A 27,995-nucleotide genomic window follows, 5' to 3' on the forward strand; every position below is an offset into this window, starting at 1 on the left:
ACTATCTATATCTACCTGCGAAAGGAAAGGTAAACAAAGTCAAAACGACGAAGCCCCGCAAGGCTGTGTGGGTGAACTCATACTAGCTATCATCACTCTCTGCTCCCTATAGCCCTGCATTACGAACGTGCAGCAGCTTCTGGCTCTGTTTTGTCAGACATCGAGAATCTAGAATGAGCTCAAGGAATTTTATTTGATTTAGTGACTTTGGTCTAGGCAGCATGGCGACCTTAGATAGCTCAGATATAGTTTGTCCATCGCCACCACTGTTTGCGGATGATGAGGACATCGTTCTGGACTCACCTAGACTTCTCGTGGATCACGATGGCCCACATGAGGCGCTGGAGAGACGAGAGATTGACATGCAGCACAGACCGTTCTCCTCGTCCAGTGTTGCTGTGTCCAGTGCTGCTGGTGGAGCTGAGTGGAATCGACAGCCTGTGGCAATGGCTGACGATGTGATGAGTTCATCTAGGACTGCTCACACACGGAGCGCAACAGGTACACAACGTGGTAGCTCTGCTGATGGTGATACTGCTGTTGACTCCATGGCATCCACTGACTGGAGTGGTCATGATCTAGATGCACCGCTGTCATTAGATTCACCGCCTTTGCTACAGGACGTGGCACTTCCACACATAGCATTGGAATTGACAGAGAATGCTGATCACAGCCGACCCAATGGTGCGCAAGCGTCGCCTATCTCTACAAATATGGACCAATCAATGCAGGCACGAGATGGCGGCACAAGTACTCACCCCATCAGCAGTGCAGCTAGTGGCAATAGTGCAGTAACACGTATATCAGCAGCAGTATCGATAGCCAGTAGTTCTATCGCCGGAGACAGTACATCACCCTATTTCCTTGGTTCTAGTAGAACTGGGCCAGTAGGTAGCCTACCTGGTAGTGCACAGCTGCTGGCCTCAGTACATGCTGCTACCTCTAGCCAGTCTGTGAGCTCCAGTAGTAGCAGTAGTAGCAGTAGTAGTACTAGTGCTAACACTACAACTGTAACCAGTGCTGGTGGCACCATGCCTGCCCACAGCATCAGTAGCCAGCCGGCAACGCATACACACCGCTCAAGGGAAGCACACAGTGCGGCACCTGCCGGCGCAAGCGTCGGCAATAGCGCAAATAGCTCGCCGGGCCATGCACGAACGGACAGCCGAGTGGAAACGAACGGACACGCTATCGGCCTGGCAATGGGTAACGCCAGCTCTGCCATCGCCAGTAGTAGCACTCGCACGATTGCCGCCAATAGCACAGCCACCAGCAGCAGCGTCATCAGCAGTAGCAGTGCTGACAGTAGCCGAAGACGACACAATCAGAACATAGCCAATGACCACGGTCACCTTTCCTTGCACTATCACACGTCAGACAGATCACGCATCTCCGTCACTCTAGACCCAACGACGACCGTGAGCTTATCTGTTGTTCAAGTCCCCGCTGACGGCGGTAGCTCTGCGTCAGAGGACGATGCTGAAACGGACATGGACAATGATGGGGATGAGACGGAAATTGAAATTGATGAAGCCCATCCCGCGGTCCACAATGCCATTATTGTGTCGGACTCGGATTCGGACACGCCGGATCAGCTCCCAACGTTGACAGCCCTGGACGGTGCTGACGACTTTCGCCTGGTCGACGCGACCACCACCGGAGCGGCGGAGGGGGAGGCGAACGGCGCACTGGTCCCGCCGATGTCGGACGAAGTATCTATCGCTATTGATACCCCTCTGGTGTCTAGTACGGCGGCTACTCCAGTGTCTGTTGAACCTGGTGGGGCTGCTGGTACATCTACCGCTGCAGCTAGTGTAGCTCAGTCTACTAGCAATGCCTTGGCTGATCAGTCCTTGGCAGAGTTTGAGACCAAGAGACCCAAGAAGCGCAGCCGTGCCGAAATGGAGGAGACGGCGGACGAGCCAGCCGAAGAGGTGAGCGAAGCATTGTAGGTAAATATGTGTGTGTGTGTGGCGTATGGTGTGGTGTTCTTGGGTGTGGGTGCGTGCGTGCGCGTGTGTGTGTGGCGTTGGTGTGTGTGTGGGGGGGGGGGGGGGGGGGCATGCTGATACTGGCTTGATTTACAAGGCCTTGTCAGCTGCAGCCCCGACTTCACACCGGCCTGTACATGAATATGCCCGGCTAATGTGCACACCCTCACTGTTCCCTGTACAGCATGTGCACTCCAGGTGCTGTAGTATCTTTTAGGGATGCTATCTGCTCCCCTCCCCTGACCACTGTAAGCAAGAGTCCTAACCCCAAGAGTGCAACTCTGTACATGGAGATCCGCGCGGCGGAATTTCAACATTACGTCAAAAATGACGTACACGTTCGTTGCGCTTGTAGATTTTCTGGTTTGAAATGCGGATGTAGTAGACGGACTTCCCCCTACACAAATCACTATGTATTACTATGTAGCGTAGTAGACGGACTTCCCCCTACACAAATCACTATGTATTACTATGTATTGCACTATGCATTGCTGACACCATCAGATCCCTTGCTTTCATTCGCTAGCTAGCGCTCGGAGCTGTAACTGGCAATCTCGTACCATATATATAGATCCGTGTGTCAGTTGCCCAGCTCAGTTGTTGCAGAGTCCTTGCGTCCGTTGTTTCTGTCGTCTTCCCTTCACTTATTGAGTCTTTCAATATACTATAAGTAATTCTGTGTCACCTACGTTTGTCGTTCCGTGTGTGCAATATTGTTCCCTGAGAATACTACCTGTGTTTTGCCGGAGAGACTGAACCAGTTTTGCCTTGTCACTCGGTCGCGTATTACATTTGGTGGCAGCGGTGTTAGCTCTGCGTTCGTCAGTCGCAGTATTCCGGACCACGCCTCGTTATTTCGCCGTGCAGTGAACGTTGCCGTTGCCGTTCTCGTCTCAACTCAAGCTGAGTAACTTTGTTCCGTGCCAATTTCCGATTTTAATATTTACATTTTTGTAGTGCTAGTATTGTCTAGGCTTACTTTGTTGGATCTCTTCGTAGTCTTGTCCCCTAAGTAAGCTAGCTCTTCGTTGCCAGTTTTTCTTGCACTGCTCGCCGGACTTGAACTGTTGCTATAGCGTAGGCTTAGTCCTCAAACGCGTCCCGTGTTGCTTGCGAAGTCCTATAGGCCTACTTGTTTGTTTGTTATCCTTATATACAAGACACCGAAAATGGCACAGAATCCTCAAGCTGCTGCTGCCGCTGCCGCTGCTGCTCCCGCTGCACCAGCTCTGGCTCCGGGTCAGGTTCCGGCTCCTCGACAGGCACCACTTGCTCGGCCGGTAGTTGTACCGCCGACGTTTGGAGGTGCCAGCCAAGACGATTGGCACTGCTTCATCGCCAGGTTCGACGCAGCGTGCGTGGTAAATGGGTACCGGGATGCGGAAAGGCTGCAGTTTCTACCTTGTTGTTTCAAGGAGAGTGCTTTTACAACTTACCAGACCATTCTGGCGGCGCACCCGCAGTATACGTATGTAGAAATGTGCACCGAATTAGGGCTACGGTTCGCACCGCCACAGCAAAGTCGCCTCCTTGAGGCCGAGTTTCGAGCTCGCCTGAAACGATCCACTGAGTCCCAGGCCGAGTTCGCCGCAGCTCTTCAGCGCCTTGCGGCACGCGCCTTTCCAGGTCAACAGGGTCCGCTGTTAGATCGCCTGACGCTCAATCAATTTATTGACGGCCAGGTCAATAGTGACCTGCGCTTGCACATCAGGACATCCAGCCCTGCAGCCCTCGATGCCGCCGTTCGACGGGCGTACGAAGTTGCAGCGATCTTAGAGGTCGAGAATCGCCGCAGTCTTCCGGTTCCTACACCAGCCTGCGCTGCCCTGACCGCCTCTATGCCTCAGGCACACTCCGCAGGTCCACTCGCGGATCCGACTCCTACGTCCAGTGCCACCGTGGCCCACGTAGCTCCGAGTTCGACTTCGAGCTCCACCGACCCGCTCGTACTATCGTTGTTGAGCAAAATTTCGGACCAGCTAGCTGATCTACAGGTCTTCTCCGCAACCTCCGCTCCGTCGCCACGGGCGTATAGTGACGACACTCGAGCTCCACGCGGCCGTGGTCACAGCGTCTTCCCTCGAAGCGCGCCCATGTCGGGCCCAACTCGATTTCCTGGCAGCTCGAATCGTAACCCGCCTCCGTACAACGGCACAGGCCGCGGACTTTACGATGGCGCGCGGGATCGCGGGTGCTTCAATTGTAGCGATCCGTCCCACTTCCGTCGTGATTGTCCCCACTCGACGCGTGGGGGTCGTCCGTCGGGAAACCGCTATTGACTGGTGCTGCTCGGCAAGCTCCAGTCTTCGATACTAGTGTTCCTAGCTCGACTGTGCCGACTTGTACTGGTTGTGAATGTCGTCCCTGTTATTGTACTGTTGATGTGCGTTGCCCTACGTCTGCACCTGTGACTGTGTGTCCTGTTACGCATGTTCAGTCGTCTTCTGCAGTTTCTCCGTCTGTCTATGTTGCGGTTAGTCTCCAAGAGACGAAATGCCATGCTCTTGTTGACACTGGGTCTAGTGTTTCCCTTGTGTCTACTGCATTGTGGCGTAGTCTGTGCACGACCTCCTCTGTCCCTGTGTCTGCTGCTCCTGTTGTGTCTGGTGTGACGGGCCGTCCCCTCTCCACTACGGGTACCGTGTCCCTCTCTGTTTGTACACCCTCGTTCGTAGCTGTTCAGAATTTTATCGTTGCTGCTGATATCACGTCTGATGTAATCCTCGGTGCTGACTTCCTACAGCAGCACAATGTCCTGCTTGATTTCTCCCGGGCTCAGTTGGTCCTGGATGATGTTAAATTGCCGCTTGTACCCCTTCCACGTGTGCGTTCGCTTTCTGCTGCTGTTGCTGCCGCGCCCACACCAGCCCATGTTACGACTGTCGTGCCCGACCTGAGTGCTCCGACTGTTCCTGCTGCCGTCGCTGCCTCCGTACCTGCTGCCGTCCCTGCCTCCGTGCTTGCTGCTGCTGCTCCGCCTGCTGCTGCTGCCAATGCTGTTGAATCTCTGGTGTCTCGTGTTGCTTCCTCGTTCCGTGTGTGCATCACACAGTCTGTTTCAGTTCCGCCCTGTCATGAAGTTATTCTTCCGGTTGCCCCGTCGGTATGTGCTGCTGGCTCTCCTGCTGCTGATACTTCGTATCTAATCGAGCCCCTTGATTCGTTCTCAGAGAAACACCCGACATTGGATGTCGGAATGTCTGTCACGTCCCCGGATAACTTGGTTATCAATGTGGTTAACCGTGGTACCACCCAGATTACCTTGCATGCAAATACTCATATTGCTGTATGTGAACCTGTCCCTGAGCGTGCTGACACTTGTGCTGCTGTTGATGATTCGCCGTTCATGCCGCCGCCGCCTGTCCCAGTAGAGAAGATTGATGCGTATATCGAAAAGAATTGTTGTCACCTGTCACCAACGGACCGTTCTACCTTGCGTGACCTTCTCCTGCAGTACCACGATGTATTTGCTCTTCATCCCGACGACCATGGGTACTGTGATCTTGCGCCACATAAGATAGACACAGGTGATCATTCGCCTATTAAACAACAACCTTACCGTGTTCCATTCCGTCATCGTGAGCAGCTCCAGAATATTATCAATGACCTTCTGCAGAAAGGTGTCATTACTCCCTCTGCGAGCCCGTGGGCTTCGCCTGTTGTCCTCGTGCCTAAGAAAGATGGCTCTCTGCGTCTCTGTGTTGACTATCGCCGGCTCAACAAGATCACCACAGCTGATGCTTATCCTCTTCCTCGGGTCGACGATACCCTAGACGCGTTCTCTGGCTCTAAGGTATTCTCGACACTTGACCTTGCTAGTGGCTACTGGCAAATCGCAATCCACCCTCAAGACCAAGCTAAAACAGCCTTCGTGACGCCCCTTGGGTTGTACGAGTTCACGGTTCTTCCTATGGGTTGCTGCAATGGGCCTGCCACATTTCAGCGCTTGATGCAAACGATCCTAAATAATCTCCTTACCAGTCCTGATCCCGTCTGCCGTGTGTTTTTTGATGACATTGGCCTTGGGTCAGCCACTGTTAGTCTTGGCTTGGATGGCCTCCGGTCCGTTTTCACGTGTCTTCGTCGGTACAATCTCAAGCTTCGGCTTGAGAAATGCGCTTTCCTGCAGCCCCGCACTAAGTTCCTTGGTGTGGACATCAGTGCCGATGGCCTTCACACCTCAGCTTCGAAGGTTCACGATATTGTTCACTGGCGTACGCCGACATCCGTTCGTGAAGTGCGTGGTTTTCTCGGCCTCGCTGGGTATTACCGGAAATTTGTTCCGCACTTCGCGCAAGCTGCCGCCCCACTGGCCGCACTCACTAAGAAAAATGCGAAGTTTTCCTGGGGTCCTGCTTGTCAGGCTGCTTTCTGTGTACTAAAAAAACGCCTCTCATCTGCGCCTGTGCTTGCTCAGCCTGACTACACGTCTGCCGCCGCTCCCTTCATCCTTGATGTTGATGCCAGTGATTTTGGTATGGGCGGTGTGCTCTCTCAGGTACAAGATGGCCATGAGTGTGTGATTTCCTACGGTAGTGCTATTCTCAACACCGCCCAACGTAACTACTCCACTACAGAGAAGGAACTCCTTGCATTTGTTCACTTCGCTGATGTGTTCCGCTACTACCTCGTTGGTCGAGCATTTGTTGTGCGCACTGATCATGCTGCTCTCAAATGGCTCCATTCGCTCAAGGAACCACGCGGTCGTCGTGCCCGTTGGTTAGAACAACTTGCTGAACTCGAGTTCACGGTTATTCATCGCCCTGGCCGTCAACATTGCAATGCCGATGCTCTGTCTCGCCGTCCTCCTGAGTCTGTTGCCGCCACTACCCGTCAGTCACCGCCTGACCAGTCGTCACCAGCCGCACCAGCAGCTCCTGCTCCTGCTTGTGATCCTGGACCCACTGTACCGAAACCTGCACCTGACTCCTGGCTGCCGCGCTTTACTGCTGCTGAGCTGCTTGCTGCGCAAAAAGAGGATCCTGATGTGTCCATTGTGTTAGGCTGGCATGATTCTAGTCATGATGTGTTTAATTCTCCCCCTGCACACACATTAACTGCCTCTAGCCGTGCTGTTCGCCGCTATGCTTCTGAAATTCATTTGCTTTCCCTACGTGATGGTGTTTTGTATCGCACAGACCCATCGGCTGATTCTGTTTTGCAATTAGCTGTTCCGTTCTCTTTCCAAGCTGATATCTTAGCTGCGGTGCACGCCGATGTTAGTGGTGGTCATCTCGGTGCTACAAAGACCATTGACAAGGTCAAATGCCGTTTCTTCTGGCCAGGTATGTCAGCTGATTTGCGCACATTTGTAGCTAATTGCCAAGAGTGCATGTCCCGTAAGAGCGCTACGACTGGCCGAGCACCATTGCAGTCCATGCGAGCTGGCTTCCCTAACGAGATCGTAGCCATGGATCTCGTTGGACCACTGCCTACCAGTCGCCATGGCAACCGTTACCTACTGGTATGTAGTGACTACTTCTCACGTTGGCCTGAAGCGTACCCTCTACCCACTATGACTGCTGCTGCCGTTGCGGATGTGTTCTTTCGGAACTGGATCTGTCGGTTTGGTGCCCCAGAACAACTCCACACCGATCAGGGCACACAATTTGAGTCTGAACTCTTCAGTGAACTGTGTCGCCTCATGAATATCCGAAAGACTCGGACCACCGCGTATCATCCCCAGGGCGATGGGCTCGTGGAACGCCTCAACCGCACCATAGTTTCAACGTTGCGAGTGTATGTAGCGGATCTGCCCACCTTCTGGGATCAGTATGTTTCAACCGTCCTGCTTGCATACCGTACAGCCAAGCATTCTTCTACCCAATTCACCCCAGCTCAGCTTATGTTTGGTCGCCAACTCCGTCTGCCTATCGACCTTGTCTATGGGTCACCCCCGACAGAGTTTGTGTCGCCCGCCGAATATGTAACACAACTGTCCAAGTCCCTCCACCATAGCTTCGATACTGCCCGTCGTAATGATAATGCTGCGCACCACAGCCAGAAGGACCACTACGACCTTCGTCAACGTGGCACTGCATTCCAAGTCGGTGATAGTGTGTGGCTCCTTGAACCTGGAATGCGTCGCAAACTCCAGCCACCGTGGACCGGACCATACCGGATTGTCCATGTGTCGCCGCCAACGTCATACGACATTCAATTGATCAACGAACCCTCCAGCACCAGTAAGCGTGTACATTTCAACCGCCTCAAGCTACACGCCCGCTCAAACGCCAAGTCGTCAGTCTCTCAGTCCGGCCCAGATGTCCCGCTGTCTGAAGCGCCACTGGCTCCTACTTCTCCATGTCCGCCGCCTGTTCCGCTATTCTCCTGGCCTGATGCTGATGATGCCCCACCCCAACCTGTTCCTCCGCCGCCGCCGGTTTTGCTGCAGCCAGCGCCACCAGCACCTGGTCCGCGTGCCCATCTGCACCGCAACGCCGGTCTTCCTGTTCGTTACAGGAACAACTATGTGTTCCCACAATGAGTTCCAAACTCGCACTTGCCTTGCCTTTCTGCTCCACTCTGTTTCCATTGTGTGCTTGTGTATGATTTTCTTTTTCTGGCTGATGTATTTTGCTGCTTGAGCCTCGTTTAGGTCTACGTTAATTCTGTATTATGTTCTTGTTTGTTTTCCGAGGACGGAAAATTATTTGAGGGGGGAGCAGTGTAGTAGACGGACTTCCCCCTACACAAATCACTATGTATTACTATGTAGCGTAGTAGACGGACTTCCCCCTACACAAATCACTATGTATTACTATGTATTGCACTATGCATTGCTGACACCATCAGATCCCTTGCTTTCATTCGCTAGCTAGCGCTCGGAGCTGTAACTGGCAATCTCGTACCATATATATAGATCCGTGTGTCAGTTGCCCAGCTCAGTTGTTGCAGAGTCCTTGCGTCCGTTGTTTCTGTCGTCTTCCCTTCACTTATTGAGTCTTTCAATATACTATAAGTAATTCTGTGTCACCTACGTTTGTCGTTCCGTGTGTGCAATATTGTTCCCTGAGAATACTACCTGTGTTTTGCCGGAGAGACTGAACCAGTTTTGCCTTGTCACTCGGTCGCGTATTACAGCGGAGTTTTGTCCTCTGTGCCTCAGCAACATGACGTAATGTTGGAATTCCGGCGCGCAGTGGGCCTACAGCAGCCAGACCCCAGGTGCACACTCTTGGGGTTATGGACTCTTGATATAAGCAAGAGCAAAGGGTGTCATTTCAGTGCGGCCATCTGGACTCGGATAAGTGAACCAACTCTGTATGCTTACAATGTTTCCACATCTCTTGAGCGGTCGGCTTCAGCAAGTTTCATTCAACCCTATCCGTGTGCTCACTGCTCTGCCCTGCTGTTGATGTGTTCCATTGTCTGCTTGTAGGGCAACACATGCACCATTTGCTTTGATGAATGGACTAATGCCGGCACTCATCGCATCTCTGCACTGAGATGTGGTCATCTCTATGGCTTCAGGTAGGTGTCTGTGCATGCAGTGAGTGCCTGATATCTGTGTACTGCACGCATGCCATGGCTTTCTCTGTGCGTGCTCTACATTGTGTGTAGTGTTGTGTGAGTTTTCTTTGGGGGGGGGGGGGGGGGGGGTATTGGTGTCATCCCTTTTGTGGTACCTTTTTGCAGTATTTTGTTGTGTTGTCAGTTGACAAGTGTCTCATTCTCATCTGTGCTTTATGTCAATATTAGCTTTCTTCTTTTCCTCTTTGCGTCTGTGTGTGACTATGTGTTCTGTACCTCGCTACTCTCCTTCTCCCTCTCTTTCTCTCTCTCTCTCTCTCTCTCTCTCTCTCTCTCTCTCTCTCTCTCTCTCTCTCTCTCTCTCTCTCTCTCTCTCCGCACAGCTGCATTGATCGCTGGGTTAGATCCAATGGTACGTGTCCACAGTGCAAGGCGAAATCAAAAAGATCGGAAATCCGTAAGCTGTATGCCAACAAGATCTCAGCACTCGACACAACGGAACGAGACAAGGCGATAGAGGTACCGCAAGTGTGATATCTGTGTGTGTGTGTGTGTGTGTGTGTGTGTGTGTGTGTGTGTGTGTGTGTGTGTGTGTGTGTGTGTGTGTGTCAGTGTTGCCAACCGCCCGTATTTGTCCGTATTTTTACGGAAAAACGAATTTTTGTCTGCAGTACGGATTTCAAACGAATGTCCCGCAAACGATTATGTATATGATCGATTGCTAAAACCTTCGTAACTCCATCGTTTCTTGTGCCAGTTCACCAATCGAAGGGTCTATGTGGTAGCAAAAACTCCAAGCTGTCCAATGCTACAATTGCTGAAGCATTACGATGGATTCCAGAGACATCGCGCGCCGTATTCAGGTGTTCTTACCTCGGCAAAATCAATTTTTGATCGATCTCTTCGCAATTTGGGGGGGGGGGGGGAGATCCCTTTTTGCGTGCTCTTTGAGCGACTTAGCACTTTATAATGATGTAGCCGGCTGAAGTTTGAATCGCCTTGAAAAAAATGGAGCGTTCTGCAATGAAGGAGAGTGGAATGGTGTTGATGGGACGAATTATTTGCTTGCATATTAGGCTTGGAGACGACTTTGCTGTGTTACCGCGCCTGATTTGTGGCGGCTTGATTGATTTTATTTGGATTCGCGAGACCAAACGAGCAGGAGAGCTCAATAACAGGGTAGCGAATGGTTGAGTGTGCTATGTGACAATGTAGTGTGTGCGTGGGGTGGTTGGGGCTGCGGAGGCCCAATACAATGTAAGGGGATGGGAGGAGAGAAGGGCAGCGGTGAGTCAAACTCAGAAGAGGGAGGAGAGAATAGCTGAAGTACACGTTTACTGTGCGAATTCAAATAAACCAACAAACAGCAAAACGAGTACACAACTCACGAGAATAAAGAGGACTGGAGCACAGAATTGCACTGCTGAAGCACACAGCTGACGAGAATAAAGACAGGAGCACAGAAATGAACGGGAGGCAGTCTACGAAGTGGTGGTACCATCGGTGCATGCACCACGGTACATTATCACATTATCGGCTTTACAAAGTTCGTGGGTACTGAATACCATGGTATGGCCAACTGTGTAGCAGTCTACAACGTGTAGGGAATGGCAGCTCGGCGGAATGCTGGGATGTTGCCCATGGCTCGCACCGTGTCAGGTATATGGTTCCATAACAGGCAACCGCGAGATGCCGGTCGGCATGGTTGAGACGAATACTGGGATGACTAGCAGCTCAATCTGTGGTCGCCGATTATCTTGTTTACTGCAGCTGGTGACTGGGGATGCTGCATGGAGGTGAGGATCCGAGGAGCGAAGGTATGCTTCCCTGATGCCAGGACGAACCCTTTCTCGTCCGGAGACGCATGCGCTGCTTTGCCCCGGGATGTTAGTCGAAAAGCTGGGGTGACAGGTGTTGCCTGCGCCTGCTTGAGTGGCACCTGTGGTACTGGAATCCTGGACCTCAATTCAGGTTTCCGCTGCTGTAGCACTTGCTGCTGCGCTGGAGGCGACAGCTGCTGCTGGTGGACTGCGCACAGCCCTTGGGCCGGTGTAGCGACCTGGCTAACCTCAGGCTGCTGGTTTGCAGCTGCGGTCGCAGCCAGGGTCAACTGCTGGTCGCCGTTCTGCACGCTGTTCTGTACGGTGCTGGTGTACGTACGGTGTTGGCCGGGCAGCGATGTACGCTTGGGACAGTCACCAGGTCATAACTTTGGTCTACTTCGCTTGATTTTCACAATCTAGGGCTCGTTGGAAAGCTCTTGGCAGGAGCAACGCCAGGATGCCTAGCTCCATTATGAAGGTCAAAATTCTCACCGGAGCTCGGCGGGTTTTGATGGTGCTGAAAACGACAGTTCCCTGCAAGCTAGGAATCGGTGAAAATGAGTACAGGGTGTACCACTGGGGTCGAACCCAGACATGTTACCACTGTGAAATTGAAAATTGTACTGAATTCATAGGCTTCTCAAGTGAACTCTGTGGCTGGAAAAGTTGTCCAGTATCGTTTTTTCTTCCAAATTACACTAAATCTGTCAAATTGTTGACCTGAAAAGCGAGTACGGAAAACTCTGAAAAATTCTGCAAAATGGCACTGGGCAGTACGCATGGGTGTAGAGGGCACTTGGCAACACTGGTGTGTGCGTGTGCATGTGGGGGGGGGGGGGGGGGGGCGTTGTTAGATTGTGTAAGCATGTGCAATGGAGTGAGGATCTCCTTATACTTTATATCCGTCGTACCTTTAGTGGGACAAAGGTCAACCAATAACCAGTCCGACCATTCAGTTATGACCCGCTCTGCTATGTACATGTACTGTGTTCTTTCCACAGGATCTACAAGCGGAGAGAAGGGAACGGCTTCGCGTCGAGGAGATAGCTGCTCAGTTTCAGCTGCAGAACAAGCTCCTGCAGCAGGAATGCCAGCGCATGAAGCAGCAGCTGCAGCAACAGCATAGAGACGCAGAGCTTGCCAAATCCAGGTAAGGTCTTTCTGCCTTCTGTCTTCCTGCACAGCATGCCGGGTTTGGATCATAGCCGCAAAGCCAGCAGTACTGTCGGTCACCGAAGAACAAACGGGCTAAAATTTCACCAAGCACAGTATGCCTGTGTGTATGCGCGGTGGCTCAACTGTAGCCAGCAGTACGTGAAAACTCCAAACGGCCTAGTCTACGACTCTGAACCCCCGCTCTTCGGCACCAAGCAGTACTGCATAGTTCATTGGATTGTAGACATGCACGTACACGTAGTGACGTGTAAAAGAACAACAAGGAAGGGGAGTCACCCTGTGAGAAAACCTAGACAACTCACATGTGAGGAGTCCCGAATACATGTAGGCATGCGTGCATGCGAAAAAATTAATATAGAGTGCCATATAAAACACGTAAAATCATAGCCATCTCGAATACCAGAATACTGCTCTCTGACTCACCAGCATCATGCTTATAGTTGTTGTAATAGGGAGGTTTCGCTCTACGTAATTGCGTATGAAAATCCGTATGCCGTACGCGCCGGGGAGCGAGGGCAACTTTCATACGTAAATCTCTCTACGGATTTCCATAGGAAAGCTCTTTCCTATGTTGGGTCCTCCGTAAGACTTTTTGAAATATTTTTCGCATTTTCCGGATTTATCCAGGGCAAAGTTCAAGCCGCGCGAAACACAAGGTACACACACCGTACACCAAGTGCAAAATAAGATGGAAACGCGGTTTCGGTTCGTAGTGCATGCGGTGGGCGCATGCAGCCAACGAGTCTCCAAAGCAACAAGGCATGTTTAGCAGTCGTGGAGAAATCACGCAAAGCAAAACCCAACAGCTCTGATTTTGCGTATGAAAATTACGTGCAGTTCCTACGTTATTTTCATACGTAATTCCGTAGAGCGAAACCTCCCTAATGTTGGACAAAGGAACGGACAACTTGTAAATCTTTGGTCCTCCTTTTTTTTATACTGTTCTGAATATTAAAACAGAGAGGTTCATCCTCTTATTATTGTTTGTACTGTTCTGAATATTAGATCTTTTTTCATTTTGTTCATAGCTATTTTAAGGTCTTTTTTCATTTGTATTTGTTGTTGTGTGTTCCCTTGTTCACCATAGTGTCGGTTCAGCAAGCAATACTGCACGATCTACCGTCTCCTCACGAACCACATCACCCACGTCCTTACTGGCCGCAGGCTTGCAAACTACAGAGACAAGATCATTCATGCCACACAAGAATATCAGCGTTGCCCAGGTACGTTGCAGTCTGTCGGCCCTTCTCGAATAGTTTTGTTTGTGTATATGTATGTGTGTGTGTGGGGAGGGGGGGGGGGGCGGGGGCACTTGTGTGTGGGTGGGTGCTCGTGTGTGTGTGTGGGGGGGGGGGGGGGGTGTACATTCGTTCCCTCCTCACACACTGCTACTAGTACCATGTTTCCGATAATGCTTGCGTGTCAATGTGGTGGGGTAGACATGTAGAGCTGCTGCTGCACATCTATTACATGACCACCATACGGGCCACCAATGTTGGTTCCAACTCCACGCAACACTTGCATCTATGGGTCACATGACATCGGCCATGTTGGTTCCACTGTCCACATGCCATGGTCGCTTTCTACCCAACCTTAGTCACATGACAAAGATGTGAACACCACTCTATTTCCTTCATCATTGGTATCATGCCCATTGCGTCTTGGCCCACGTGCACGATTAGGTCAGGATCGAAATTTTCGGTGCTCAATATTTTCGGTATGAGGGCAAAAGGCCAGGTTAGGTGAACAGAAATTTTCGGTACAGAGAAGCAGTTCCCTATTGGATTATGTGTGTTAGTGTTCGTTCGGTGTATTGAAATTGTAAGTATGAAACAGATGCACAGAAAGAACCGAAAATAAAAGTACACCGCAAATTTGTGAAATTACAGTACACTTCACAGCTGTAAGAACATGACCGTGGAAACAAGCCTGTGTAGGCAGATTTGTCTGCTATGTGGATAGCGTATTAGTCCGAGCTCGGACGCAGGTTGCATCTGTTTCGCTCAATTGGATTTTGTGTGTGTGTGCATGTGTGTGCATGTGCGTGTGTGTGCGTGTACATGTGCACACATGTTGGTTTGCATGTGTGTGGCGTTTGTTTGTTTTGGCTTGTGGCTCACAGTCGGAAGCTAGAGTGATGGATTTTGATCGTTCCAACGGCATCCTTGTAGTGTCCCGTCCATCAGCACGTGAGAATCAACTGCTGCGGGGAGCGGGTCTCGTCAAGGTCAGTACGACAGTACGACAGTATCATTGTAATGTTCTTCACAACCTGTTCTCTTCCTCTTGTCTTGGTCATACTGCAATGGTCATAGTCGTGTTACTACAATGAAATCATATCAAGTCAGGCAGCTGTGCGCCCTGCCCGACTGAAAATCTCAGTGCCCGCCAGTTAAGGGCTGCACAGCACCCGGCGCGTACTTGCCTCACGCAATCGGATTTTGTTAGGCAGCACTGTAGTATTGGCATGTTGCTACTGTGCCCCTTGCTTTGTGCCTACCTCTGTGCATCCACATTGACCACTCTCTTTCTCTCACTGTCTCTTTCTCTCCCTCTGTCTCTGTCTCTCTTCTCTCTCTCTCTCTCTCTCTCTCTCTCTCTCTCTCTCTCTCTCTCTCTCTCTCTCTCTCTCTCTCTCTATCACTCACTCTCTCTCTCTCTCTCTCTCTCTCTCTTCTCTCTCTCTCTCTCTCTCTCTCTCTCTCTCTCTCTCTCTCTCTCTCTCTCTCTGTCATGTACACACCCATGCACTGTATTGCCTTGCAGGTATCACTGCAGGATTCACGACACATGGAGTATGTCAACATACACACACAGCGTATCCGTGATGTCAGTGTCAGCCGGGACAGCGTTGCTCTGACTGCTAGTGAGGACAAATCTCTTCGCTTGACCAGCATGATCAGCAACACTGTCGTACAGAAGTAAGTTCTAAATAGATTATTGGTTGGAGGGGGAAACAAATCAACACACGAAGGTCCTTGCTTGCTGCCGTGTTAATCACCATTGTATTCGACTTGAAAGTAATGGTACGACAAAACTACTAGTTACGGCTTCTGTGCTTCGTATGCTGATAAGGTCTAAATACCATGTGCATTTGAAATAACTGATCATTAGTGATCTCATGCGCTGAATATACTAGTCGGGCTGGGTACTTGAATCTCGCCTTAGTTCTGTTGTTTTAGAGCATTCTGGTCTTTATGTTTTGTGTGTGTGTGTGTGTGCCCCATTCCGCTCTGGGCGTCCTCCAGACCTAGGTTAGCAGGGCTAGTGACCCATTTTGGTGACACTCCACTGTCCTGTGTGTTGTTTTTCTTTACACAGGTACAGTGTACCCACGGCGGCCTGGGCGTGTTGCTGGCACCACGAGGAGCCACAGTACTTCTTCGCCGGCCTGCAGAACAGCAAGGTGCTGCTGTTCGACGTGCGCAACACCTCGCAGCACGTGGCGGTGGTGGGAGAGCCCACAATGGACGGTGGCGAGTCTACAGCAGCAGCAGTGCCGGTGCGCCGTGGCGGGCCTCCACTCAGCGGTCCAGTCGTGTCAATGTGCCACGTTGCTCCAGGACCAGTGTCCGGAAACTTCCGGTGAGTGCTGAGCTTAGTTTCTTGGATAGCTTCTACATCTAGTTCATTAAAAAATGTCACGGTTTGCTTGAGAATCTGTTAGGGGCCATCCGTAATTACTTTTTCACCAAGAGAAATAGTTTCGTTCATGGGTGGGTGGGTGGGTTGAGGAGGGTTTCGTTATGAAAAAATATTGATAGGTGAAACATCAATCCATTCTAGCTGTCATGTCAATGATGAACGAAAACTATATTCTATTTTTCGTTCGTGGGGGGGGGGGGGGGAGGAGGGTCATAACTAAACTTTTTCGTTTCGCGAAAATTATCGATGATTCCGGATGGCCCCTTAGACTGCATTTTCAGCATCCATCGGAACACCACCATCCTGCAAGGATCTCTTTATTTTCAGCATCCATGGGAACAGCACCACCCTGCAAGGATCTATTTATTGCAGCATTGTTAATCACTGTAATCAGTAATCAGACTTCCCGGATCAGCCAGTCTCTTGCTGGTGTACTAGTAGTACTCGGGTAGGAAAAAGTGCCGTCTGCAAACTTCCGGTGCGTGTCCAGCTCAGTTTCTTGGATTGCTTCTACTTGTAGTTGTTGTTGTATACTTTATTTACAGTGGAAATCAAAACAGGCATATTGCCTAATGACAATGGACCCACTGTGAATATAAATTTAAAGGATATTGTGGAAAAGTAGATATAGGAAAAAGAAATACTGTAGAGGCAGAACATTTCGTCGGTCAATAATTTCGTCCAACTCCAAAGAAAGGGAGTTCGTCCGATTGAAAATTTCGTCCATGGATTATAAGAGTGTACACTCAAACGCCTCTTATCCGGACGCCTCAGATACGGGCACGTCTCTCTACCGGGCACCTTCAGCTTGAGTTCCTATAGCACAAATGCTTCGAATTTGGGGGTTTTGAACTTTTTTCCGTATGAGGAAGTGCTTATTTTTCACTGCCAACCTATGTAATCCACACATTTTTATCAATGGGTTCCTTTTGTATCCTGAACATGTGCAATACGTTCCAAATAAACTTCTTCAAAAATGATATGATACATGGTAGATGAGTTATCCTGAGATACGGGCAAGTCTGAGATACGGGCAGTGCCCGGTCCCAAGGTGCCCGGATAAGAGACGTCTGAGTGTACTTGTATAGAAAAGCTGGACAAATCAACATTAGTCCAGCATTTAATTTACAGTCAACTTCGCTAATAACGACTGCGGATATAACGACAATTCGCGAATAACGACAGAATTTTCATGCCCAGAGCAAAGTCCCATCTAACTGTATACATTTAACTTTGGATACAACGACTATCTGAATAACGACAATTCGCGAATAACGACATGCTTTTAGTGCCCCGAGGTCATATTCACTGCTTGAATAACGACTTTCTGGGCTTTTGACAGCTATTTCAAGTACGTGTCATGCAGAAGTACCAGAACCCATGCCATGCATGGCGATGGATAAAGGCACACATGCAAGAAGGGTGCAGCCAAGGGGGGGGGGGGGGGGTACTTTTATTTTTTGCTTCTAAATACATGTTGGAGTGATCAGCACAGCTACAATGTCCTGTAGTTGTAGTTATACATGATTGTACAGTAATCATCATACATGTCATGTACATGTCCCTGTAGATGGCTCCTAAACTTGCAAAAGGCTAATTTTTCCAATCTATTTCCCTTCCATATCGACTTTATAGTTCCTTTCAATTGTAATATGAAAATGGGGTACACGTTGGCATAGAGCATTAAAAAAGCTTCATTTTGATATGCGTGTCATACTATACAAAATATGGGTTCACATACATTCAAATGGGACTTCGGGTATAAGGACACTTCGCGAATAAGGACATTTTTCCGATGCCCCGCCGAATGTCGTTATTCGCAAAGTTGACTGTAGTCCAAAAATTCCTTGGACGAAAAAGACGAAATTAAATTCCAGACGAATATTTCTGCTTACACAGTAAAGGAAAACGGTTCATTAGAGCATTGCTAATTTGACCCCCAGATCAGCCTGCCTGGTTCCTGTGTGCTAGGGTATGGGAAAGTGTTTTTCCGACCGAGTATGATTGTTTAAAGTTTTTATGTCGGCCCTACGACGACGGCTGCAATGGCCAACCGGGCAACAAAGAAGTTGAGGCCTAAGAGAGAGATTTATTTTTCTTGTGCATGCGTATTGATGTGTGCGTATGATGTAAGCATCAGGTCGCTACAGTACTCCCCTGCCAGTAACAGTTGCATGCGACGAAGAAACTGTGATGGACTTTTATCGCCCAGCTCTTCTTCGGGTAACAACTTCCGCAGGCGGCTTTGCTCCGGTTCTTGTGTTCAGGTGATCAAATTGTCCTTTAATTGATCGTAGGGGTCAGAGGAAGGAAGGGCAAGGCCAGGTCCCTAACCTCCATTGCAAACTCGTGGGACAGAGAGCTCACTACATAGTCAAACTTTGTACGCTGAGCCGTGATATGTCGAGTGTTAAACATGGCCTCCGCTTGGGCAAACCACACTTGCAGATCAGCAGGTCAGTAAGGAAGAAGCTTAACTGAAACAGCAGCTACACTGACACTATCCCTGGGGGGGGGGGGAACAGGTGCTGCAGCTGGCTGGGTGGCAGTAGGTACATGTCCAAGCTGTGCAAGTTGAACTTGCAACTCTTGCTGTTGCTTCTGTAGTTCAACCACTGCTATCATAGGGGCAATCGTGCCGCCTGGCCATGTGGTCTGAGACTGAGTAGCCGGATATGTCCCTCTGCCGAGTTTACCAGTAGGAGTGTCCGTTGAGCTCATCATAGTATTCGATAGCAAAGTGTTAGTGACCGTAGAAAAATCCTGGTGAATTCAGAAACGCTGAGGTCGTGTGGAGATTTAGGTACCGGGTTCCCACCAAACCGGAATGTCCGAGTAAAACCCGGCTGAATTATCACACTAACACCACCCAGGACTCTGCATTGTCTTTTCTAACATAATTCAATAGAATGGCACAAACCTGTGACTTATCTCAAGCAAGAAGAACACATCCTGGACATGTACAAGAAAAGAATTCTCCAACTAACTATCACGCTGCTTGAGAGGCTGGAGACGTGTATGTGTCATCTCTCTCTCACTGGGTGAACCATACAAAGCAGCATCCAGGTCAGTGTTTCCATCACTGTCGCACCCTCCCACAGCAATGGCTTGCCGTCTTGACGAGGACACTGCAATCCGTGAAGGGGTCACTGTGGCAGGGCTAGAAGATACTGAGCCAGTTGCGGTGGATGCTTGCACATCCTCGCCTGAATACATGGCAGGGCTTGTTGGCTGCTGGCTCTGCACTGCTGCCATTCCTGATTGCACCTTTGCAACGGATACAGAAGTTATACTGTTCTTTGGACCATACCCGGGGACACTCTTGAAGTACATATGCCAGGACTTGAAATTCAACCACGTCGCGTAGGCAGACTCCAAGTCGTACGATGCATCATCACTGGGATCACCTGCAGGGGATCCGGTCGCAATCTTTCGGCGCTACCTTTTATACTGCTCCTTGGCCTTTGTTATCAGGTTGTTGATCTTATTATGGATCATGTTGGCTGTGAATGTGCAGCCAGGCTCGAGGGCTCCGATTTTGTGAGCATAGAGAATCGGATCAGATCCACCAACCAGAGGCCAAAAGCCGAAATCCTATCTGCTACCCTTGATTGTACTGTACGTGGCCACAACTTCCATCGATACATGATGCAGTGTCCGCGTTTACTTTTGCCGTCTCTTGTGATTCTGATTTTAGTCGGGTGAAGTACAGAGTTCATTCTGTGAAGCGAGTACTGAATAGCCAAATACTCCAGGTCGCACTGTTCATGTCGAAGTAGAAGAAAACATTGGGGGGGGGGGGGGGGGGGGGCAGTTCTTCCGCTTTGTCCAACTGTCGAGGGTTCTCACTGTTCTCAAACTTCACCGCCGGTTTCTTCCTGCACTCAACAGGACGCTCACTGGTGGTGCCAATGGTGCTGTAGTGGTATATGTGTGTGTGTGGGGGGGGGGGGGGTTGGGTGTACATGTACGTACTTGCGTGTGTACGCGTGTGTGCGTGTGCCATATCTAACTGTGGCTGTTTGATTGTGTTATTGTGTGCAGTGCTGGAGGACTGTTGGTGTGTCGCACCACTGGCCTGACTTTCTATCAACATGACAATGGAGCAGACTACAGTGTGGTTCCCATGCTAACTGGTTAGTCGTTCTCTCTCGCTCTCTCGCTCTCTCGGTGCATTTTATTTTAGGTAAAAATAGTTGGCACCGAAGTTACCGAAAATAAAACACCATTGGAAATGTCTGCTTTTACAGTACCGTTACAAGTGGGGACAAACGGCCTGGATTGGCATGGCTTTACCCACCTAATTCCGTGCTTTTGGGACAAAACCTGGTCGAAAATCCCATTCTTGTTTATACGGCTTGCTTTTCGGAGAAGTAGACTTCAGAAACATAATTATTAGAAGAGCATTCCATGGGGGATTGCAAAGAAATCTTTTTTTACACTCAAGTTTGACCCATTTATTGCCAAAAGCAAGAAGCTCATCTTTTTATGAATGGCCTGTAGTAGGACACGGATGGAGAACTAAGGATTGAATTTGAAAGAAAGGACCAAAAATTCCAAAATGTTTGATGTTATCCGTAGTTCGTGTCCAAAGTTGGAAGTTGGAAGGCTGTTGGTTTGCGCATCCAATACGTGATGGAGCTTATCATCAGGTGGTTGAATGTCAGTATCACATCAGTCAGTATTATGCTAGCTGTTGCACCTTCTGACTACACAACATTTTGCTTATAACTGCCGTTAGTGTTGGACACAAACTACAGATAACATGTAACATTTTGGTCCTTTCCTTTAAAATTGGACTGTGGTAGGTTTTTTGTTTTACTTGGGAACTCACAACAGGTCGAGCCATTTTGCAACGAACCCTAGGAAAAATTTGGTCTGTGATAGAAGTTCAGGAAGAAATGCAGCTTGTCGGCATTCATTCGCATAGAAGTACATTCCACCTGTCCACACCCGAATCCGAATTTTCGTGCATGCCATAGCGGGAGAAAACTTGGGGTATGGATAATGCAGCGAAATGTGTACTGGGAATTTTCCATTTCAAGTGTTGTTAGTTTTCTTTCTTATTTGAATGACGCGCAGCAGATCCGTACACATTTTCTTTCTGTGTGTTACAGCGTAGAGAACCTCATCTATGTGTAGAAGTCTAAGCCCAATGCGCATGCGAAGCCGTAGACTCTAACCCAGAAGCCTGCTCTGTACAGGATTTCTCTACATTTCACGTGAAAACGTCTCCATTATCGGACAACCAACCGAGAAAGCCAAACGAAAACAAAAGGAGAACACTGAGAATTTGAGGAGAAAAAAATGAAAATCAACAACGGGCAATGTCTCTCGCGCTAAACAGGAACTACTCTGGATAGGTTTTTGGGGGGGGGGGGGGGAGAGATGACAGTCATTGATGGCTAGAGCCAACGTGTCCGCCACTGCTAAGTCCACTGATTGACCATGGTGGTCTCGGAGGCTGGCGGCAGCTTAACATACCAGCGAGAAAGAGAATTTGGAGCGGATCTAGTCCATCGCAATGGAGATGGGCTCCTTCGTCTTGTCTCACAGGAGGCCTTCTCAACTTCTCGCAACTTCTCCTCGCGTGCTCACTTCTTCTCTTATTCAGAGGGTGGGTGGACGCAAAGGAAGAGAGGCTTGGTTCGAACGAACATATGGTTTGAAAGCCCGGACATCGATGAGTGTTGTTGATGCCTGTTTGCACACTCTGATTACCCATAAGCACAGTTTCCGGGGTTTTTTTTTTTACTATGTTCACTTACCCAGCTCGAAAAGAATAATGAGTGTAAGGCAAGAGCCGACGTGGATGGCAGGCAATCGTCTTCAGTGTCTGTGCGTTGCCAAGCAGCATCCCTGATAGCGTTTGGTAGTACAGCTTGCCAACTATGCGCAGGAATGCGAGAAAACTGGCATCACCATCTGGAGCACACTCTACATCACAACGCTACATAGTCAGTGCCAAGTCTATGTTGTCAATGTACTCTGCAATGATGAAATGATGGCAAGCGTGATTGACTCATCATGTTGCACTGCCCTTAATGTTTCCGGTTTCTTTACCACCTGAAAACTTCCCTGATGGCGTTCAGCCAGGCTTCATGCTGCTCCTCGGCGTTGCCCCTTGGCAGCTGCTTGAACAGGTCATATGGACCATTGGCGTCGAAGGCTGCCTTGTGCTTCTGGTAGTACAGCGTGCCAACCATGCGCAGTAAGGCCATGAAGCTGGTGTCATCCTCTGCTGTCAACATTCCGGTTTCTTTACCACCCGAACACATGAGTGATAATAAACAAAATCATCCTCTGTGTCTGTGCGTTGCCAAACAGCATCCCTGATGGCGTTCAGCCAGGCGTCATGCTGCTCCTCGGCGTTGCCCCTTGGCAGCTGCTTAAACAGGTCATATGGGCCATTGGCCTCGAAGGCTGCCTTGTGCTTCTGGTAGTACAGCGTGCCAACCATGCGCAGGAAGGACATGAAGCTGGTGTCATCCTCTGCTGTCAACGTTCCGGTTTCTTTACCACCTGAACACATGAATGGTAATAAACAAACAGAGAGAGTAGGCAGTTCTTGCACAGCAAGCAGAGAACAGTCTGCTTCATCCATGCACTGCAGTCACACAGAAGATAGGCCAGCTTCTCATGATGGATGGAATTCATGAGCAGCAGCTGCTATGGCTTTGCGAGTTGCTCATACCTTGTAGCCACACGGATACTCCTTCCATTGAGTGACGCTGGTGCAAAACCCTGTTGCTCTAGGGGGGCCAGAGATGCATGCCATTGGGGTATGGATGTGTAACAGAGATGGATATGCATGCAGATAGGGTATGGATAATTTATGTCGTATAAGGGGGCGCCTCTTTACCCTCGAGGAAAGCAAATAATATTGTTGGGAGAACAGAAAATACAAAACTCACATACTCCTCACGTTCACAACAACCCACGTACCCTCTCACCAACGAAACTCCTCACGCCGTCTGCCAAGCCGTCCGCCATCTCCAGGAGCGCTGCTCAGCGTCGACATCCTCACACTGCAGCCTCTTGTCTTCACCTTCCATCCTTCTTTTTTCAGCTTTTCTTCTGGGCACAGTTTTACGCCGTGTCCGGGACCTACTCAATGACGACGACTGATGAGAGACGATTTTAATGACGGACGATGACGACGGACAAACTTCTTGAAGACGGACCAAACTGTGACGATAGGACGACTGGAGATGACATCGGAAGCGCCAGTCTCTCCGGAGGAACATCATTGAAGTTAGTTTGATAAAGAAGACAGGTAAATCCACGACATCTCGGAGGTAGAATGGGTGACTTGCGTGGTCCAGAGTGTCAAGGCTTCTTCGGAGATGATCCGCAGCTCAGGAGACGAGATCGAGAGCGTTTACCGATGCCACCAATGTAGGATTCCCTTTCCTAAGACAAGATTCCCATTCTCAGGTTTCACCAGGCACTCAAATTGTTCATATCGATAGTAAAACTTGCCATGGAGGAGAAGAGAAAGAAAGGCAAGAAACACGTGAGCATGCGCGCGGCTTACAAGGCCAGCGATTCGTCACGTGGACAGGAGCAGGAAATACGAAATACAAATGTAAGAAATAGCTATGATTACAGTAATACTCAAGTAATCATTGGCCTATATTACAGATACATGCAGATTGGGTATGGATGTGTTACAGGGCTGGAGATGTATGCAAAATGTAATGGGGTATGGATGTGTTACAGGGCTGGAGATGTATGCAAAATGTAATGGGGTATGGATGTGTTACAGGGCTGGAGATGCATGCAAAATGTAATGGGGTATGGATGTGTTACAGGGCTGGAGATGCATGCAAAATGTAATGGGGTATGGATGTGTTACAGGGCTGGAGATGTATGCAAAATGTAATGGGGTATGGATGTGTTACAGGGCTGGAGATGCATGCAAAATGTAATGGGGTATGGATGTGTTACAGGGCTGGAGATGCATGCAAAATGTAATGGGGTATGGATGTGTTACAGGGCTGGAGATGCATGCAAAATGTAATGGGGTATGGATGTGTTACAGGGCTGGAGATGCATGCAAAATGTAATGGGGTATGGATGTGTTACAGGGCTGGAGATGCATGCAAAATGTAATGGGGTATGGATGTGTTACAGGGCTGGAGATGCATGCAAAATGTAATGGGGTATGGATGTGTTACAGGGCTGGATATGTTGCATAAGGAGGGCTGGATACATGCAGATTGGGTATGGATGTGTAGCAGGCACACGAACTGCAGTACACTCTCTCGTATTACGGTACCCTCACCCAGTAGACATCACATGGTGGTGGACAGTGTACTACAATGTAGAACCATGCGTGTGTGTGTGTGTGTGTGTGTGTGTGTGTGTGTGTGTGTGTGTGTATGCATGTGTGTGTATGCATGTGTGTGTGTGTGTGTGTGTGTGTGTATGCATGTGTGTATGCATGTGTGTGTGTGCATGTGTGGTTATCATGTGTGTACGTTCTGGTGTCCACTGTTTAGGCAACACGTACAACGTATCGTGGGAGTCTGGTGTTCGCCATGGTCTGGTGTCACTGCGTCCGGGCAAGAATAGCAATCATGTACAGCATATGGTAAGTTATCAACTGAGATGCTCAGCCCATGCACACATGTCTCAACTGAGCTGCTCAACCTACGCATACCTGCCTCAACTGAGCTGCTCTACCCATGGGCACACGTCTCAACCTATGCATAAATGACTCAACTGTGCTGCTCGGCCCATGCATACACGTCTCAACTGTGCTGCGAAGCCCATGCACACAGCCTTAGCTAAGCTGCTCAACCCAGGGCGCGAAATAACGATCGGACAATTTCCAACCGTTTACGGTCAGTTTCCGGATGTTTTATACACATCCGGACAAAGTGTCCGTGCACATTTTTGCAAAGTACAAAAAAGAAAGGGCACATCAATCCTTTGTCTCATAGTCATTAGTGATGTCGTCTGGCAAGAGAAAGCCAAGCACCGCTGATGCGGGTGCTCCTCTGGGAAAGAAGCCCAGAGGAGTCAAGACGACCACTTGTGACAAGTGGGTCGCCGAGTATGATAGGAAGCTTTCAACTTCTGTTTGGCTGAATGAGCGCAGTCCCTCAGATCGTAGCGCTGTCGAAAATTTTAATTTAAGATGTGTTCCCGTTTTGTTGATAAAATTCGCAGCAGCAAGAATTTTTCTGACTCCTTCGTCGTTGGCTCAAGGAACCTGAAAACATGAGCCTTCAAAGATCATGCTGCTTCTGAAATGCATCGTCGTGATAACATTTCGATGGTATTAATTCTACGCGGAACATTGTGTGATTTGATGTGAAAATTTGCATGTCCGGACATGTCCGGCCATTTTTGCAACTGGCAGGACATTGTGTCAGAGCACATTTTAATCCTTAGCGCATGCCCTGTCAACCCGTGCATACATGCCCCAGTTGAGCTGCTCAACCTATGCACACATGTCCCAGCTGTGCTGGTCTGCCCAGGTGTACAATCATGTTTACGTATTAGTATCCCGTAATGGTCATCTTTCACAAATTTTGTTTTTGTCGACGAATGTCGAGCATCTCGCCAGGCTACATGAAACTCTCTGCTGGTGACTTTCCACTGTTCACTGGTGTAGCAGTTTGAACCATGGCATGTGATGTGGAACTTTGCCGCCGTCCTCGCAGCACTGGATACATGGCGTTGTGTAAGCAGTTGCTGCACACTCTTCGGTGTTATGTACTCTTGGTGGCGTTTTCTTTTACTGTATACCGGTATTAAAGCAGAAATATTCGTCTGGAATTTAATTTCGTCTTTTTTGTCCAAGGAGCTTTTGGACTAAATTAAATGCTGGACTTATGTCGATTTGTCCAGTTTTCAATACACTCTTGTGATCCATGGACGAAATTTTCAACCGGACAAACTCCCTTTCTTTGGAGTTGGACGAACTTATTGACCGATGAAATGTTCTGCCTGTACAGTATACAAACTGCTCGTGTGCTCTCGTTTACAGCTGTTCCAGCTGTCCAAGTCGACCGATTCATCGGCACTCCATCAACCCACCGGCAGCATGGCTGCCTCGGCGGGTGCTTCTTTCTCTTCTGCTGTTGCCGCTGGTGGTGGTGGTGGTGCGGGTCACCCTCGCTTTAACTGTGTGATGCCGCTGACGGGCGGTGTGTCGGCAAGGCTGCTCTCCAAGTCCGCGCTGTTTGTGCACCCGGACGAGCAAGGTTCTTTGCTGGCAGCCGTTCCCGACGACTCAGCTCAAGCTGTAAGCATATGTGCAGTACAGTCTGCGTCCAGAATAACTGTGTTTCACTGACCGAACTGGCCCACTATTGAAATGTGTAGAATGCATTCAAACTTCCTCTTTCATCCTGTCCCCATGCCATCCGTCCAGTGAAGAATTGATCAGAGCAGATTTGCACGCTAGGCTTGGAGTGCCCTGCCGTATGCTTGTATGTGATCGGCTTTCCACTTCCATTCGGCTTGTGAACATGTCGTGTTGTGCTGTTAGGCAAAGTCACTTTTAAGTTTTAGAACACTGCATAGGGTATGTTTGAAGACTAAACCTGTGTCCTCCCTGCCTGCCTGCCTCTCTCCTCTCTCTCTCTCTCTCTCTCTCTCTCTCTCTCTCTCTCTCTCTCTCTCTCTCTCTCTCTCTCTCTCTCTCTCTCTCTCTCTCTCTCTCTCTCTCTCTCTCTCTCTCTCTCTCTCTATTTCTCTCTCTCTCTCCCCCTCCCTCTCTCTCTCTCTCTCTCTCTCTCTCTTTCTCTCTCTCTCTCTCTCTCTCTCTCTCTCTCTGTCTCTGTCTCTTTCTCTACTAGGTTCTCGTGTTTGACTGTCAACAAGGCACTGAGATTCAAAGGCTGACATGCCTGTCATCAGGCCAGAAAGAGATTCTTCACTCACGCCAGTTCAAGCACAACGGTGAGCACTTCATCAGCGCTCTCACCGAGACCAACCTGGCGCTGTTCCGCTGGACATGACATCATCCCTGCTGGACATGACATAATGCCTGTGGACATCATGCCTGTTGTTAGCGTCCCGCTGGACACTCCCATGTTCTGGTGCAAACTTGAGAATAGTGACATGGATGCAAGTTGCCACGAACATGTCAGTGATCAAAGTTCCTATGCATGTACACGTGTAAGCATACACTGGTCAATATCCGCGGTGATGCAGTGCTGGATTTTTACTCTTCGAGAGTGTGTCTGTGTCAATGATAATGGCCGCGTGTAACGTGTTAGTTGTCATGTACCGTGCGTAGTGCCTGTCGTTGGTGCGTAGTGCAACAGCATCAGCAGCGGCGTGGCGTAGTGCATACCGCTGTGGAGCTTCATTCACTTACTGTGCTGCACTGTGAGTAACTTTGCATTGAGTGGTGCATGCTTCTGCCGCTGCTGCTTCAACCTGGACTCCTATTAAATACCACTCTTGATCCGGTGGCCAATTCTACCCGGTCTACTGCTTGTCCACCACGATCATGACAATGGTCCTAACATTATCAACTTACCACTAAAACAGGGTCCTGGCCTTGGTAGTTGTGTGCAGTTTGGTGTGCTTATGCCTTATAGTCTGTTTCATTTTTTTGTCTTTCTCTAAATCGTGAGAGTTTTACTTGACTCTAGCCGTGGTTCTATGTTAGATGCTGGCGTGTAGTGCAAGCAAACAGCTGTGTGCGTGTTTAGTTGTGGCCGAATCTCATGCGCTACTAAAGCTAGCCGCTTGTGTAATGTTTTTTTTTTAATCCTTTTTGGATTTCTATTCTTACAGCAGGTTGCATTGTTATTCTCTACTTTGGTGCAAATTCCAGTCGTGGCTTCTGGGGCTGGACCTCAAGCAAGCGATTCAAAAAAAAAACCTGGTGGATGTGTTTTGTCGAGAAATGTACTTGCTG

General features: G+C 49.4%; 1 protein-coding gene across 1 annotated transcript; it reads left to right on the top strand.

Moving 5' to 3' along the window:
* Positions 1-27,988, top strand: LOC135829569 (serine-rich adhesin for platelets-like). The gene is made up of 12 exons (XM_065341964.1): positions 1-1,934; positions 9,373-9,464; positions 9,848-9,983; positions 12,289-12,437; positions 13,551-13,686; positions 14,586-14,690; positions 15,230-15,384; positions 15,785-16,048; positions 20,153-20,244; positions 24,613-24,704; positions 26,109-26,366; positions 26,923-27,988. The coding sequence occupies exons 1-12, from the start codon at positions 222-224 to the stop codon at positions 27,082-27,084; spliced, it is 3,354 nt and encodes a 1,117-aa protein (XP_065198036.1). The 5' UTR covers positions 1-221; the 3' UTR covers positions 27,085-27,988.
* The last annotated feature ends 7 nt before the right edge of the window (positions 27,989-27,995 follow it).

The sequence above is a fragment of the Sycon ciliatum genome, chromosome 13 (assembly GCF_964019385.1).
Source record: "Sycon ciliatum chromosome 13, ocSycCili1.1, whole genome shotgun sequence".
NCBI classification, from domain to species: Eukaryota; Metazoa; Porifera; class Calcarea; order Leucosolenida; family Sycettidae; genus Sycon; species Sycon ciliatum.